The sequence below is a fragment of the Tupaia chinensis genome, unplaced genomic scaffold (assembly GCF_000334495.1).
Source record: "Tupaia chinensis unplaced genomic scaffold, TupChi_1.0 Scaffold000270_1, whole genome shotgun sequence".
NCBI classification, from domain to species: domain Eukaryota; kingdom Metazoa; phylum Chordata; class Mammalia; order Scandentia; family Tupaiidae; genus Tupaia; species Tupaia belangeri.
Genome location: NW_006159750.1, coordinates 4,824,450 through 4,842,290, shown reverse-complemented (window position 1 = coordinate 4,842,290; position 17,841 = coordinate 4,824,450). Strand labels below are relative to the sequence as shown.

The 17,841-nt window shown below is 43.9% G+C and overlaps 1 protein-coding gene across 1 annotated transcript in view; it reads right to left on the bottom strand.

Annotated features, from left to right (window-relative positions):
- GPSM2 (G protein signaling modulator 2) overlaps positions 1–17,841 on the bottom strand; it is a 39,201-nt gene that overhangs the window by 3,157 nt on the left and 18,203 nt on the right. The window contains exons 7-13 of the mRNA XM_006149505.3: positions 17,296–17,451; positions 16,280–16,388; positions 15,303–15,432; positions 8,665–8,735; positions 5,796–5,972; positions 2,683–2,839; positions 1,441–1,658 (exon numbers count right to left, since the gene is read on the bottom strand). Coding sequence (XP_006149567.1) covers positions 1,441–1,658; positions 2,683–2,839; positions 5,796–5,972; positions 8,665–8,735; positions 15,303–15,432; positions 16,280–16,388; positions 17,296–17,451 — 1,018 coding nt within the window. The remainder of the gene's footprint in view (positions 1–1,440; positions 1,659–2,682; positions 2,840–5,795; positions 5,973–8,664; positions 8,736–15,302; positions 15,433–16,279; positions 16,389–17,295; positions 17,452–17,841) is intronic.

Genomic DNA, 17,841 nt, shown 5'->3' with positions numbered 1-17,841 from the left:
CTTTCCCTCATAGCTTCCATCCAGTTTATTAGCAGGTTTTGCCAACCAGCCCTAACTTCAAAATACACCCTATGTGACCTACTTACCACATTACTATACCATCGCAGTCCAAGGCACCAATAGCTTTTGCCTGGATTACCACACTTTTTTTGTGTTTTTGTTTTTCTTAAGAGATTTTGCTATAGGGCACGTGCGCTTGCCAGAAAGACAGAGAGAAATCACCCCCCAGGGGGATGGCCACATTGCAATCCCTTCTCCTCCATTCCCCTCTCAGGACCTTGGGCACGCATGCGCATGTGCCCAGCGTGAGTTTAAGCCACCAAGTCCGAGACTTGAACTGCAGTTGACTACATGGAAGTCCAGCAACACAGCTATTACATCATCTGCTGGTCCCACTGTTTTTTGTTTTTTTTTTAAAGAATTATTTTATGTAACTTTATTTATTTAAATTTGACCAGAGAGACAGAGTGAGAGAGTGACAGAGGGAAAGTTAGAAAGCAAGCCGTCAAGTCTGGGATGTGGTTGGCCATGTGGGAGTCCAGCGCCCTTAACCACTATGCTACCTGCCAGCCCCCCACGGTTTTCATACCAACACCCTTGTCATTCTTCCAACAGTAGCCAGGATGGTCTTTCAGAACCCTCCAGTGGCTCCCTTACACTCTATAACACAAGACTTCACATGGCCTCCAGGAGCCTATCAGCCCTGGTTACTTCTCCACCTAAGTTCTTGCCACTCTCCCCTTCCCCTTACAGGCATGCCTGTCACACTGGTCACGTTGTTATTTCCTGAACCTGCTAAGCTTTTGTATCCAGCAGGATACTTGCTGTCTCTGCAATGGAAAGCTCTTTAGATAGACAACTGGCTGGCGGCTTTACTTCATCCAGGTCTCTGTCTGGATGGCGATCCAGAAAGATGTCTTCAGCTGCCCTACTGAGAGCAGACACCCAGCCCCCAGCCCCCAGCTACCCACTGCCTTTGTATCTTTCAGTTTTCTTCCTAGTAGTAAAAGCACCACTACTGACAGGTTCTGTCTTTGTCACACACCCACACTCACTTTTCGTTGTCTCTCCCCTTAAAATAAAAAGCCAGTGTATCCCCCCCAGTGCCTAGAGTAGTGCCTAGAAAGCCATCGGTGTTCCAGAACTCTGCTGGATGATGAAAAAGTAATTCCCTAATACAAAATAAGGCCCCCTTCTTTTTTTCTTACCATTTTACTTATTGTCATTATTTTCTTTTTGAAGTTGACCAGAGAGAGACAAAGAGAAGTGAGAAAGCAAGCTGCCAGGTCAGGGACTTGAACCGTGGTCAGCCATGTGGGAGTCCAGCCACCTCCACCACCATGCCTCCTGCCAGCCCCAACCCTTCCTGAATTAGAATAATGCCAAAGCTCTCAGTGGTGATTAAGCTAAATATTGAATGAAAAAACTACGCAGACCTACTTGACATTTTATAAGGATGTCAAAGAAGTCTTCCTCTGGCTGTTTGTTGTCATTTGTCATTAGGTGGCCAAGTACTGACTGGCTGGTGTTCTGTGTCAGCCGAAGCCCTGGTAAGTTACTGAAGCTGGCCCGCTGGTCATCCAGACGGCGGCTCTGAGAGCTGGCGAGAAGATCTAGAAACTCATCCGTGTTGGGGGACACCACAGAAACAGACGGTGCTATGAACAAGAGAAGTCCGACATGTCATGACAGGATCTAAGCTTGTTTGTCATACACATCGTTCCTTTCTGTCAGTAGTCCCAACGCGAGTTCCGCCCTTGCCCTCCTGCCATCATGCTGTCCCCCACGGCGTCTGAGGAGACGAGTGTGGCTTTTACTGGCAGGAGAGGAAGAAGGAAGCCCAGAGTGCTCCAAATGCGCCATCTCTGGGTAGGACTTGGCTTCATTTCCTCACCCAGACTATAACCATACGGTAGGGGCCAGGTGTCAGAAGGTGAAGGAATAAACCGTTTTTCTTTCATAATTCTCAGGCCAGGATGAGTGGGCGTCAGTGTTTTTTATTCCATGCCCACAAAGCGAACTAAGTGAACTACACTGACAGTTAAGTACTGCTGGCGAGCCTTGGGTACGGTGTAAGATGTCTTCCGGCAGCTAAAACAGAACACTCCGAAGTAGTCTATTTCAGACCTTTCCGAGACTTAGGCAGGCCTTAGTTGTAGGTTCCTATTCAGTCCGTCTTGGCTTCTCTATTTTTTAACCCCCTATATGAGGTATTTATGTTTTACATACAATAATAAATTATGAATAACATTTTTCCTCATTAAAAATATATTATTTAATTTTATGTATCATTATTATTTTTAAAATTTGCTAAAGGGCACATGCACTCACCAGAGAGGGAAAGGGAGAGGAGGAGAGAGAGAGAGAGAAAGCCGCCAGATGTGGGTCTCAAACTGAGGTCAGCCATGTAGGCCTCCATCACCTCAGTCTCCATCCCACCTGCTGGCCCCTATTTATTTATTTTCTAAATTTTCCCCAACCCCAAGGAAACTAAGGAGGCAATGCTGTTAGAGTTAGTAGAATAGAAAACGCCCTTGTTTTGAACTGTACAAATAAATACTAGCATTTCAGAATACTGGTGGCTTCAGGCTAAGTAACTCCACCTCCTATGATGGGAAGTCAATTCTCAAATCACAGTATCAAGGAGAGCTACTGGGCTGGGGAGAAGCACGGAGGACTTACCTTTTAGCACCACTCTGGGGGGCGTAGAGGCTGCTGTTGAAGCTGGCCGGCGGTGCTTTTCCTGTAAGCAGCACCTCTGATCGTCCATCCTGTTGCTTTGGAATCGGCTCAATAGGTCGAAGAAGCCTTCATCCCCAACAGTGTCTGCGCTGATTCTCTAAAATCGTAAGAGAAAACCCGGCACACTTACATTTCAGCATCGATGACCAACAGAATGCACTCAAATGCATAAGGTAAAGAATGAAGATTAAACCTTGGGGCCAGCAGGCTGCATGGTGGTTAAGGGGCTGGACTCCCACATGGCCAGCCACAGTTCAGGTTCTGGACCTGACAGTTTGAAAACCACACTAGGTGTGTGTGTGCATGTGTGCCAAAATCCCAGGAGGAGGATAGAAGAGAAGGGATTAAGGTTGGCCATTCCCCCCTCCTGGGTGGGGGTGATTTCTCACTTTCCCCCTCACTTCACTCTCCAGTGCACACATTCCCCCTATGTCAAAAATCTGAAAATAAAAACTGGACCTTTACTTTAATAAATTTAAAAAGCACTTCTAGCTATTTTAGTCTTTCACTCCTGTTTAATTGAAACTTTCATAGTAGTTTTTATTCCTTCCATGAGTGCAAATGCATTAGAAGGAGGTAAGCACCCCCACTGGAGTTCCAACACTGATCTAACCCCGGCCTTCGGCCAGGCCTGGGTCATGGACACGCATGTGCCCAGTGTACTCAGCGATGTCTCCAGAGACGGGAACTTTCCCGTATGGGTTGCCTTGCAGCCCACTGTGTTTTACTGCCGTGCCACTATCTGGCCCCTAAAGTCAAGATTTCTAAGGCTAAATAGTAACACAGCTTAGAATTAAAGAGAAATTGCTACAGATACCAAATAAATTATGGGGAAACCTGGGGTCTTCCAAAAGGTCGTGGAAATACCTATTATGAAAAAACTAGGTATGGATTTCAAAATTTTTTGGCACCAAAATGAACTTCTGCCATTTTCCCACCAACTTTTTGAAGTCCCCTCATCAGTAATACAGGTATATACCTTAGGTTCAAAGTTAAGTTCCAAGACCCTACAAGGGGACTGGCCTTGTGGCCTGGTGGTTGGGGGAGCTAGAGCCCACAAGGCCAACCATGGTTCGAGTTCCACTGAGGAGTTCTTTCTCACCTTCCCTGTCTCTCTAGCAAGTGTACACACCCCCTGGCAAAATAAGGGGGGGGAAATGCCAGAAGGTCCATTTTAAGCAGTTTTGTAGAAAAACTGGCCCCCTCCAATGAGCTGGAAATAAGGAGAGCAGGGAGTTCAGTTCAGATGCCTCCTGTAGAGTCTGGGTAAGAGATGACCAGTAAGACATGGTGGGGGGTGGGGGGTGCAGAGCACATCTGAGGGACGCAGTGATTAGATATGGTTAGTGAAGAAAGAATCTAGAATGATTTTTTTGGGGGAGAGGCTTTTGCTATAGGGCGTGTGTGCTCACCAGAAAGAGACAGAGAGAGACAGAAAGTGAGAAATCACCTCCCAGGGGGGGATGGCCATGCCACAATCCCTTCTCCTCCATTCTCCTCTTGGGATCTTGGGCACGCACGCATGCACATGCGCCTGGCATGAGTTTAAGCCACGGGGTCCAGGATTCGAACTGCAGTTGACTACATGGGAGTCCAGTGATGTAGCCATTATGCCATCTGCTGGTCCCAAGACTAGATTTTTCTGAAGGCTCTCTCATTGCTTGAAAAATGGACTTGATAATATGAAGTACCTTCTTTGTAACTTACTTGGGTTCTTTTATTATAGGGTAGCCGGATTAGAGATTTCCTTGGTATCAGTAAATTCTTGGTATTTTCTTTTTAAACATTTTTTTCTATTTTTTTATTTGCCAGAGAGCTCACAGGGAAGGGGGAGGAGGGAACGCCCTGCCCAGTGGGGCATGGTCATGCCACAGTCCCACCTCCCTTTCTCTATCCTGTGGGGATCTTAGGCATACACGTGCACACACTGAGCATATTTTCCTAGCTGCTGGGGCTGGGACTCAAACCACTTGGCCAGCAATGTGAGATCCAGCTCCCCAACCACCAGGCCACAGGACCAGACCTGTTAACGTGCCAGACACCTTTGTGTGTGCCCCAGATCCCAAAGGCGGGAGAAATGGAGGAGAAGGGATTGCCAGGTAACCGTTTTCCCTGTGGTGGGTGCTTTCTCGCTTCATCTTTGCTCTGGCGAGTGCACATGCTTTCTGGAAAATTAAAAAAAAAAAAAGAAGAAACTAAGAAAATCTTGAACATCTGAATTTGTTATGTTTTGTATTTTTAGTTTGCTATAGGACACATGTGCTTGCCAGAGACACAGAGAGAGAGAAAGTGAAAAATCGCTCCCCCAGAGAAGATGGCCATTCACAGAGTTTTGTCTACTCTCCTCTCGGGATTCTGGGCCTTCACACAGGTGCACACATGTGTGGTGTGATTTTTAAGCTTCAGGTCTGAGATTCGAACCCTGCTGTTGGTTCTGTGGGATCCAGATATGTTAACCTCTGTGCCACCTGCTGGCCCCTAATCTGTTTGATTTTTAAGCTAAATGGAAGATGGTTTTACTGGGAGACCCTGTATTTTTACAAACACAAGTGAGTTGAAACAGATAATTATTGTTTAAAACAATGGAACAAGTTATCTATGAAGGGAATAATCAGTTTCTATTTTTTTTTTTTTTGAGAGGTTTTTGCTATAGGGCGCGAGCACTCACCAGACAGACAGAGAGACAGAAAGTGAGAAATCACCCCCCAGGGGGGATGGCCACACCGCAATCCCTTCTCCTCCATTCTCCTCTCAGGATCTTGGGCACGCACACACACTTGCCTGGCATGAGTTTTAAGCCACCGGGGCTGGGACGCAAACCGTGGTGGACTACATGGGAGTCCAGCAACATAGCCATTACGCTAACTGCGGGTCCCTCAGTTTCTAGTTTTAAAGACCACAAAAAAGACAGGAAAATATGGACAAGTTCTTTGATTAACAAATATGTTTTCTAGTAAATATGTCACTTAAATTGCCAAAAATTCAATATATTTTCAAGAAAACTAAAATATAGGTACTCAAACACAATATTCAAAAATGTATTTTAAACATACTCTCTGAGAAGGTTGAATCCGGTGGTCAATGGAGTTACTGGCATCTTGGAGAACTTTGGTTGAGGAATTAGTTTTGTACTTTTTTCCCTTCAGTCTGTTGACAAATAGTAGCTTTGCAGAAGGTTTGGCAAGAAGAGGTTTTTGTTTAGCAAGAATTTCACTGTTCCAGTTCTGTACCTATAAAATTATAAAAGAAAGGACATCAAAATACCACACACACAAACAAAAAACAGAACCGGGGATCACTGGTTTCCTATAACATTAACCCGGCATCTTCGCTCATTTCCTACTAGGAGGAGAAGGGGGGAAATGTTAGTGTCCACCCCTCTTCTTTCAGTACATCTCACAATTTTCAAGAGCTTGTACCAAAGGCATCCTGTGGATTCACTTACTGCAACTTGTAAGTGAACCAGGCTCTCTGTTCCTTTTCACACACAGGTTAGAAGGGGAAATTATTTGCTAGAGTGGATTTCCCGGCCTAGTGACTGTTTTGGTCTTATCAAAACATCGAAATGGATGGGACCAGCAGTTAGCGTAATGGCTATGTCGCTGGACTCCCACGTAGTCGACCGTGGTTTGAGTCCCGGACTCAGAGGCTTAAACTCATGCCGGGTGCTCGTGCATGCATGCCCAAGATCCCGAGAGGAGAATGGAGGAGAAGGGATTGCGATGTGGCCATCCCCCCCGTGGGGTGATTTCTCACTTTCTGTCTTTCTAGTGAGCGTACACACCCTATAGCAAAAAACTTTCAAGAAAAACAATATAGCACTAGCAATTTTTCTAGTGTTAACTATTATTTCGGATATGGTTTACGTACACATGGTAATCTTTAAGTGACAGGCTCAAAATAACAAATATTTACTGACTGCAAAAGAAAAACAGTGCATACACCATGACCTTCGTACCTTTAACATTTGCTCCCACGTGTTTTCAAGTAACTCTAAGGGTACATTCTATGTAATAACTGATCATTTTGGTAAGGGACCTTTTTTTAAGGTAATTTCTTTTATGAGGGTGAAAGACAGAGACAAGCACCCTCAACAGGGTCTCATGCATTGTCCCCCCCAACCCTCTTCAGCTTTCCCAGTCAGCCAGGATCATGGGCACAGGGGCCAGGGTGTACTTTCCTTAAGAGAACTAGCTCACAATCTTCCGTGTGGATCTAGTGCCACTAAGCTTAAACCTTTTATTTAATTAAATTTATTAATTGCTTAAATTGCCAGAAGGTACACATGAAAGCCAGAAAGAAAGTATCTCCCAATGGGACATGGTCACCTTAACCTCCCTTCCCTCATCCTCTCAGGAGTCTGGGCATGCGGGTACACGTGCCCAATGTGTTATTCAAGCCACTGGGCTGGGATTCCAACTGGAGTTGGCCAAGTGGGATCCAGCTCCTTATGAACAGTGCTTAACCACTACACTATGGGGCCAGCCCGGGGGAGGCTCATTTTTCCATAGATAAAATTAACAAATAGGGACCAGCAACTGGCATAATGGCTATGTTGCTGGACTCCTATGTAGTTGACCAAGGTTCAAGTTCCAGACCTGGTGGCTTAAACTCACGCTGGGCACGTGTGTGCCCAGGATCCTGAGAGTGGAGAAGGGATTGTGCTGTGGCCATCCACCCCAGGGGGCAATTTCTCGCTTCCTGTTTCTCTGTCTCTCTCTCTGGCGAGCGCACATGCCCTGTAGCAAAAACCTCTCAAAAAAAAAAAAAATTCACAGAGAGATTTTAGGTGTATGGCTTCCAACTATATATATCCTCAATCGAAGTACAGAGCATTCCCATCACCACAGAAAAGTCCTCCATGAAGCACAAAGTGGATAACCCTGCCCTGAAGCTGACGTATGGGAGTGAGACCTGCAGCCCAGGAATCGAGCTCTCTGTTCCTTCTCCCATACAGGTTAGAAGGGGGAGTTATTTGCTACAGTAGATTTCATGATCTACTGACTGGAGAAAAAGAAAATGGACTTTGATATGAAAACACAAAACTATATTTAAAATCCAAGAAGAAACATGAAAAATTAGGGACCAGCAGTTAGCGTAATGGCTATATCGCTGGACTCCCACGTAGTCGACCGTGGTTCGCATCCCGGATCCGGTGGCTTAAAACTCACGTTGGGCACATGTGCGTGCGTGCCCAAGATCCTGAGAGGAGAACGGAGGAGAAGGGATTGTGGCTTGGCCATCGCCCCTGGGGGGTGATTTCTCGCTTTCTATCTTTCTGTCTCTGTCTGGCGAGCATGTGCGCCCTATAGTAAAAACCTCTCCCAACAAAAAGAAACATGAAAAATTAAAAATGTTTTCTATATGGGACTGACAAATGGTATAATGGTTATGTCGCTGGACTCCCACATGGCTGACTGCAGTTTGAATCTTGGGCCTGGTGGCTTGAAACTCACGCTGGGTCTGTGTGCGTACATGTCCAGGATCCCAGACAGAGAATGGAGAAGCTATTGCAGCAGGCCATCCTGCCTGGGGGGTGATTTCTCACTTTCCCTCTTGCTATCTCTGTCTCTCTGGACAGTGTACATGTATCTTAAGGCAAAAACCTCTTAAAAAAAAAAACTAAAAAAAAATTTCTAATTCATCAGAGAAGACAGAGAGAGAGAGAGAGAGAGGTGAGAAAGTGAGAAAGCAAGCCTCCAGATCCAGGACGCAAACCATGGTCAGTCATGTAGGAGTCCAGTGCCTTAACCACTACACCACCTGCTGGTCCTTGCACTGTACTTTTTCTAATTCTTTTTAAAGGCAAATATTAAAAAAGATTTCATATAGGCAAGGCTTAAACTATTTCATTTAAATTAAAAATTATTAAAATACTTTATTATAACAGTTCAAGAAATTGAAGACATAAAAACTGCTGACCTTTTCTGGTGTTAACTTCATAAGTTCCATATTTTCCATACTGTGCCGGCGTCCCAACTTGGGTCGTGTACCTTTGTTAAAAAAAAAAATTAATTCAAATAAACCAGGGAGGCCATATCAGCACTTATGACATTATTCAATTCTTAAGTCCTACATAAACTCCTATGAAAGAAGAAAACATGTACAAACATATATTCTTTTAAGAAGAAGAATTTTTCCATACCAACTATGCAAAAATAGAATATACACTCCCTCTAAAATCCTTTGATGTAAGGAAGTTACATTTTGGTTGGAAACTAACATTGGTTACTAACATTACCCCTTAATTTAGAAATTGCACTTTATAATAACTGGTTTTATATTATCCACATTTTCAAAAAAAACAAACTGTACAGTGGTTTACATAAGCAAAAACCTAATGAAAAGGCCCTAGGCCTTCAATTTTGAGAAAAGAATCAAAATAACATCTCCAGAACTATATTGTTGCTCCGTAAATTATCCCTTTTCATTTTAAGATATCATTAGACGATAGATTTACTTCCAGTAAGGAAATAAGACAGAGTAAGTTCCTCAAAAAGATTTTTCGGGGACCAGCAGGTGGCGGGGTGGTTAAGGGCCCTGGACTCCCACATGGTCGACCGCACTTCGAGTCCTGGACCTGGCGGTTTTTGCTTTCTCGCTTTCTCTCTCACTCTGTCCCTCTCTGGTCAAATTAAAAAAATAAGTAACTGAATAAAGTTAAGTAAAAAATATTTTAAAAAGATTTTTTACACAGTTATTAAATATTAAATACAGAGAATTTACATTTCTAGTCATTCTTTTTAACAAGTAATATTTTACAAGGTACAAGAAATCTCTGATATCTTAACACCTAGCTTAAAATATTACCAACATATTAAATCCCCCTTGTATAGCTCCCTTCATAACTTCCATCTGCCCCTGTCCATCTCTAAGCAATACAGTATTACTAGCATTTTTCCAATATTAATAAATGATATTATATTTATATAATTCTGCAACGTGTTCCCTTTGAGCAATCCAAGCTGCTACGTGTAATTTAGTTGAATTCCCTCTCATTGTCATTTTAGGACTAGAACATTATTTACTTGTTGTACTAGTGACAGAGTGACAGATATTTAGGCTGTTTCCTTTGTCTTTTGCTGTCCTAAGCAGAACTACAGAAAGCCCTGGAGCTCTCTTGGTGTACATGAGCGAGCCTTTCTTCCGGCCCACACATCAGGTAGTGGAATTGCTGGATCATACTTGGTACACTTTCAGCTTCACCAGATAGTTGCCAGATCTTCTTCAGACTAGACTGATTTCTCTCCCTTCAGTACTGTGGAAGTTTCCATTGTCCCAGGACCAGCAGATGGCTAATGATTATGTCACTGAACTCCCATGGAGTCGACTGTGGTTCGAGTCCTGGACCTGGCATCTTAAAATTCACGCTGGGTGCGTGTGCATGTGTCCCCAAAATCCTGAGAGGAGAATGGAGAAGGGACTATGGCATGGCCAACCCCCTGGGGGGTGATTTCTTGCCTTCTGCCTCTCTAGCAAGTGCACGTGACCTACAGCAAAAAAAAATCTCTCGGAAAAAAATGTTTCGGGACCAGCAGTTGGCGTAATGACTATGTCGCTGGGCTCCCATGTAGTTGACTGAAGTTGGGAGTCCCGGACCTTGTGGCTTAAACTCATGCTGGGCGCGTGTGCGTGCGTGCCCAAGATCCTGAGAGGAGAATGGAGGAGAAGGGATTGCGGCGTGACCATCCCCCCTGGGGGTGATTTCTCGCTTTCTGTCTCTCTTTCTCTCTCTGTCTGGCAAGCGCACACGCCCCATAGCAAAAATCTCTCAAAAAATAGTTTCCCTTTTCCCAAATCTATTTGAATAAGTTTTATTAAACTTAATTTCTGCCCACCTCACAGGTTTTTGTATACTACCTCACTGTGGTTTTCAATGATTAAATGAAGTTAAATATCTTTTCACATATTTATGGGCTATTAGTGTTTCTTCTCCATCCATTGTGTCTATATTTTTAGGTGAGCTAGTTGTCTTTTTAACTTACAGTTCTTATAAATTTTGGATATCAATCCTTTTTTAATCATACATGTGGCAAATATTTCCTCTTTATTTAACCTCTTCATGGATTCATTTAATGAAATGAAATTCTTAATTTCAATATTTTCCATAATGGTTTTATTTTCATGACTTCTCCTCTCTTCTGATATCAAGAAGATATTCTCCAATGCTCTCTGAGGTCATACAGCATACTGACTAAGCACTTGATTTTTTTTTTTTTTTCAACAATAGGGAACATAGATTCATTCAAGGTTGGATCAAGGGTGGGTCTCGTGAAGTAAAGGGAGAAGGGCCACAAGTTTAAAGTTTTCAACAATAGGGATCATAGATTCCATTCAATGTTGGATCAAGGGTGGGTCTCGTGCGGATCTGCCATTGTAGGAATGGTGCCGTGGGGCTCTGCAGCATGAGTTATCCTCGGGTATCTGGCTTCCTCAAGAATGGTAGAGAAGTTCCTGTTCTTCCCTGAGGCAATGCAGGGCTGGCAACCATCATCTTCTCACTGTCCATAGGCAGAGGAAGTCCTTCTATATAATATATTTCTCAACTGGTTTAGGACAGCTAAAGGTTCTTTCTGTTGCTTATAGTTGCAAGTTCTCAATCCTTGTTTTCAGCTTCAGCTTGCTGGTCCGGAGGCCACACGTCCGCCCCGGAGAAGCAGCTGAATGCCGGGCAGAGCCCCGGGTGGGGGGCCCGCCGCCCTGCTCAGCACAGGTCCAGGGGGTGGCGGGGGCCCGCAGCCGGGCCCGGGTGGGCCAGCAGCACTCGATTTTTAAAGTCAGAGCAACTATTCACTTGTCGTATGACCTGGCAACTACCTTTCTGGGATCCGGCTTTCTCGTCCCTGAAGAATTACAGTACCTACCACACATCACTGAGTGATGGCAACTGCGTCAGAGCCCACACAGGGTCCGTGCAGAGCCGGTAAGTACAGCGTGAGCACCCAGCAGGTGTTGGCCAGCATCACTATTTCTGCCTTCTGTCTGCCTTGGACATTGGAGTTCTGTTTTTCTTTGCTAAAGGGTGTGTATGCTTGACAAAGAGATAAAGTGAGAAATCACTTTCCAGGGAGGACAGCCGCACTGCAAACCCTGCTCTTGGGATCTAGAGCATGTACACACACGTGCCCTGTGTGATTTTCAGGCTGCCAGGTCAGGGATTAGAACTGTACTATTGGCCATGTGGGATCCAGCTCCTTAACCTCTACCACACCACTCGCTGACCTTCTGCTTAAATCTTTACTCCAGTAAGAGTTGATTGTTGTGTGTTATTTTCTATCTACGTAAGGAACATAGACTATATTTCACTCCACTGGTCTGTTTGTCTGTTGCTAGGTCAACAGCACAGTCTTACTGTAGAGAAGTTCTTCTCATTTGCTGTTCTTTGACCTTGGGGCTGGCCCTGTAGCCTGGTGGTTAAGGATACCTAGCTATTACATGGCTGACCACGGTTTGAATCCCAGCCCTGATGGCTTGAAAAAACACACTGGGTGCGTGTGTATGTGCATCCCACAAATCCCAACAGGACGGAGAAATGGAGAGGGACTGCAGTGTGACCACCCCATGCAGGGACAGAGGGTGCTCTCTCCCTCTCCCTGTCTCTGGTGAGGGCATGTGCCCTCTGGCAACTAAAAATGAAAAAAAAAAAATAATGTTTTGGCTTTTCTCAGACCTTTTTCCCCTTCACATAGATTCGTAAATCATCTCATCAAGCTCTTCAAAAGCATGTGCTTTGCTTGGCAGTACACTAACCTGGCATCAATCTGGGGGACGGACATCTTTTCTAATGTTTAGTCTTCCAGTGTGAGCTTGGTTTAACTTCTGTCAGTGACTGAGAAAGTGTGTTCAACTTCCCACCCTGACTGTGGTTATTCCCATTTCTTTGGTCAGTTCTGCTTCATTTATGTTGAGGCTCTGTTATTACTGCTATTAAGCACAGGTGGCTTTATTTTCCTGGTGAATTGAACTGTTAGCCATTGTGAAGCACCACCATGAAGTGATCTTCATTTCTACTAGGACTTTCTAAAAATTATTTATTTTATTATTTTTAAAGTTTGCTATAGGGCACATGTGCTCGCCAGAGAAAGATGGATGGGAAGGGAGAAAGCAAGTCACTGAGTCTGGGACTTGAACCACGGTTGGCCATGTGGGAGTCCAGCACCTTAACCACCAAGCCACCTGCTGGCCCCTCTACTAAGACCTTTCGCCGTAAAGTATATTTTACCTGATACTGAAACAGCTATACTTGGGGCAGCAGATGGTATGGCTTTTAATGCCCCAGGCATATGTGCGTGCGTGCCCAACATCCCGAGAGTAGACTGGAGGTGAAGGAATTGTGGAATGGTCATCTTGTGATTGGCCACGTGGCTTCTAGCACTGCAGTTCAGTATGATAATGACTGTGCCACAGACTTGAGACCAAAGATTGATTTTTGATAGGATCTCTCACCAGGTCAGGATCCCCCTTGGCCAGTCTCTCTACCCACCAGGACTGCAGGTGCATGCCACTGCCCTCAGCCTATTTAGGTTGGTCAAGAACCAAACCTGGTCCTCTGTACGGCCCTGGCCTGTAAGCAGCGGTGTCTTACCAGTGTAACGTGTGATAACAGAACTGCGACTGTATGTGCATATTTCATTTACAGTTTACTGCCCCTATCTTCCATGAGAATACCTGTCCTTGTGAAGCCAGATTGAGAAAAGGGGATGTGGTAAAAGTGGGGCTGAAAAGGTAGGTAGGGTCCAGATTACATAGGCCCTTTTAGCCCTGGTGAAGACAGGATTCAGAGCGAGGTGCAATGGGAAGTCACTGAAGGCTTCTGAACAGAGGAATGACACGATGCAAGTTTTAAAAGAGCACTCTGGCTGCTCTGCAGACAACATGAAGACCAAGGATGCAAGCAAGGCCCAGCATGAATGCTGCAAGCAAAAGAGTGCTGAACTGCAGTGCTGGAAGCCACATGGCTGACCCAGGTTCAGATACCCAAACTGGTAGAAGCCAGGTGCAAACGCAGGCACCCAAGATCATGAGGAGCCGGAGCACTTGGGCCCAAGATCTTGGCATGATAAGACCATTTTCAGGTACCTCTCTCTCATCTCAGCCTCTCGTGTGTATGCGCACATACTTTCTATAACAAATAAAATAAACTTAGAAATAATGGATGGAAGAGAAATAAGTCCTCTACTGGGAGATGTTCATAGTTGGTATGAAGACTGCTGCTGTGTACACCATGAACGCGACTCAGGATATATCTTAAAGGCAGTGTTTCTGATAGGTTGGATATGTAAGAAGATGGGAGAAAGGGGGCAAGGATGATCCCTAGGTTTTTGGCCTGAACACTTGGGAACTGGTGGTACCACTCCGTAAGATGGGTTAGAATGGAGAAGAACACTTTAACATCATGGAGATGTTAACTTCTGTAATGTCAACTAAACACTCGAAAGGAAATGTTAAATATATTTTTCAGTCTCAAGTTCAAGAAAAAAATTGTGGTTGGAAATAGGAATCTGAAAAGCATCAGATAAAGATGGTATGAAAGTGGAACAACTGGATGCGATCATCCAAAGCTGTGCTCACAGTCAATTGCATCGCGTGGCTTTTCTTATTTTTTTAGAGTTTTGCTATAGGGCGTGTGTGTTTGCCAGAGACAGAGACAGAGAGAGAGAGAGAAAAAAAGTGAGAAGTCACCCCTCGGGGGGGTTGGCCATGCTGCAATCCCTTCTCTTCCATTCTCCTCTCAGGATTTTGGGCACGCACATGCACCTGGAGGCCCAAGCCTCCACGTTCTGGACTTGAACTGCAGAGTCAACCATGTGGGATCCAGCACCTTAACCACCATAATACCTGCTGGCCCCAGAATTTTTTACTGTAAGCTTTTTGAAAGTCTTTAACTTGATGACAAGACATCAGTTTCTTTTGCTCCTTCCTTTTCTTCATAGGATTTAGAGAAGGAAATTAGAGGGATAAAAGCTAGATTTTTCACTGACTTTGAAGTTCAAAATACTTATCTGTGTCACAATTTTTTTTTTTGAGAGATTTTCACTGTAGGGCACGTGCGCTCGCCAGACAGACAGAGAGAGACATAGAGACAGAAAGCGAGAAATCACCCCCCAGGGAGGATGGTCACGCCGCAATCCCTTCTCCTCCATTCTCCTCTCGGGATCTTGGGCACACACGCACACATGCCCGGCGTGTTTTAAGCCACCAGGTTTGGGACGCGAACCATGGTCGACTACGTGGGAGTCCAGCGACATAGCCATTACGCTAACTGCTGGTTCCCGATATCTTCACTTTTATAAATTTTTAAAAAAGCCTAGAGATAGAGAATCTAAATGTATGTTTACAAAAGAAAATAATTATGCCTTTGCCATTTCTAAGTACACGATAAAAACTATATCATATTCTGAACTGACAAATTAATGGGCCTGTGTAAAGCAAAAAAGGTATAAAAAGTTGAACTTCCTATGTTACACATTCTCTCTGGATATGATAAACATGTGTGATAAGTAACTTACATAGACATCTTGAGGATAAAGAAATTGGGTTTTGGAAGACCTATTACTTACCGTGTAAACTGTTATCGATTTCAATGTTTTCAGACATTACGGAATTGTTTGTGCTGTAGCTCAGACCAAGAACCATTTGAAGATCTGAGAGGTTCAGTCGTGCTGTTAGTTCGCCACTTCTGTCCCCGACCTACAACCACAAGCATTTATATTTCAAGGCAAAGAATAGTGAAAATTACATGAAAATGTTGTGAACCTAAAACTGGAAGAAAAATATAAAAAAATGAAGAGCTACAGTAGAATTTTAAGACCATGAATGAAAAAGGATTGCATACGTCATTAATAGTTTTAGAAAAAGAATTTAGAAAGGACGGTCTCTAAACTATCGCAACAGCAGTGCCAACTATGCTCTAGTAAATAACCCTGACTCTAAGCATTAGGTGGCCCCTGTTCTCCAGGACAGTATTAAGTAATACCCTGTGACCCGTTAACTTTGTACCACACGAGTAAGATTTCCTTAGATTTTAGTGTGTATTCATCAAGCCAGCATCAGATATTGCTGGTACTTTCTAATACACTATCTCTAATTATTATAGCAATCTGCTAGGTAGATATTATTATTCTCACTTCACAGATGACAGAAATGAAGCTCGGGAAAGGTTTCCAAGCTCAAATAGCCAATGGCAGAACGGTAACAGGAACTGGTCCCTGATCCTCAAGACCACGTTTTCCTTCAATGCCACGCTGCTCCTCCACGGAGAGGTGGGGAGGGGTGGGGGCGTATTTCAGGGCCGTCCCTCCATCCCCCCAGGCCCAGCCTGACCTTCCTGTCTTCCTACATCAAGGCAAACACAACGTACCTCTGCTACCTCTCAAAATGACTTGTGCCAGGCATTTGTGCTCTCTTATGCCAAGAGAATGGCATATAATCCAATTTATTATTTAGCCATATGTAGCCATCTAGGGAATATAGGATTCCTCCTCTGTAGCCAATTTGTAAATTACAATAGCACATGGCCAGTTTTAAGGTTTCATACCTCTCTTGAAATTTCCAAGTGCTTTTCGGCAAAATGCATCGCTTGATCATGATTTCCTAGAGCTGTGTACGCATTTCCTAAGCTCCAACATGCGCGTCCTTCACCAATTCTAAAACATTAATTCAAAGCCAACATGCGGTTAATCTGCAAAGAGTTAAATAAACCTATCTAGTAATAATTAAGGATATAAACCATGCTTTGGATTTATTTGCCCTTTATATAAAGAATATACTAGCATAGTACAAGAGACATACAAGAATACCAAGATAACTAAACTTAGAGTCAAGTATTAATACATGGAAAACGTTCTTTTCAAATACGCAATGCGTTATAACACAGTCAAATCCCAGGCATAGGCCTTCTAGCCCAACTGTCCCATTTTCTTCCTATAAGAGCCCTCCCAGGTAATTTTTCTGTGTGTGTTTGAACCCAGGCAGAGAGAACTCGCTACCTTTTAAAGTAACATATTTCATTTTTGACAACTTCTTTCTCGTACTGAGATAAAAATCTGTCTTCTAAAGCAAACATCACAGACTACAGGCTGGCCAAGATACACTGCTTTTCACACAGTAAGACAAAACGTAACAACTGAACTAGGCACCAACATTTAAATATCATAAAAACTCAGGACTTCCAGATTCTCTTGGTAAAAACAGGAGGACCCAGACACAATGGACCCTCGTTCCTACTGAACAGCTCCAGAGGTGGGCCGCTGGCGTCCCCTTCCCACTGGGCAGGCTCCCTACCGCAATCCCCACACTGATCTATTGGGAGGACGTCTGCCGGGGCAGCTGGGTTTGTAAACTAGACGCCGATCTGGGTTCATGAGCACGTGAAACCAGACTAATTGCTCTGTCACAGGCTAGATAGACAGTAACGCACTGAGGACCTCACTGCGACAGAGGAAATTCCTTAAAGGAGAATTAAACAAAAGGAAAAATGACGAGAAACACCTTAGCTATTCAAAAATGCACCTACATTTTACCTTAACTACAGTAAGATGATCTATTACTTACCTATCGCTTAGCTCCTGAGCGATGGCTAAGTGCTTCAGGTGATAATCGATGGCCTTTTCGTAGTCTTGAAGTAAAGTATATGTGTTTCCAAGACTATAGCAAGACTGTGCTTCCACGGCTCTGTCTTTAAGCTGTCGAGCCAACAGCAGTGTTTTCCTAAAAGGAATTAATTTTTACATAATGATCATCTTTATTTTTTTTAAGAATTTTGTTTTCTAGTTATTTATTCATTTATTTCATTTTGACCAGAGAGGGGCAGAGCAAGAGAGAAAGAGAGAGTGGGAAAGTGAGAGAGCAAGCCTCCAGGTCCAGGACTTGAACCGTGGTCGGTCATGTGAGAGTCCAGCGTCCTTAACCACCATGCCACCTGCCAGCCCCATGATCATCTTTTATTTTAGCTATAATAACCATGAAATAAAAGTCTCACTTTTCCTTTGTGCTTTCTGCTGCCTTTAAAGTAAATGTCTTAGAGCCTACAAAACATAATTTTATAATTTACTGCCCATACTTCATTACTTTTAGATAAAGTGACACACCAAATGCAGA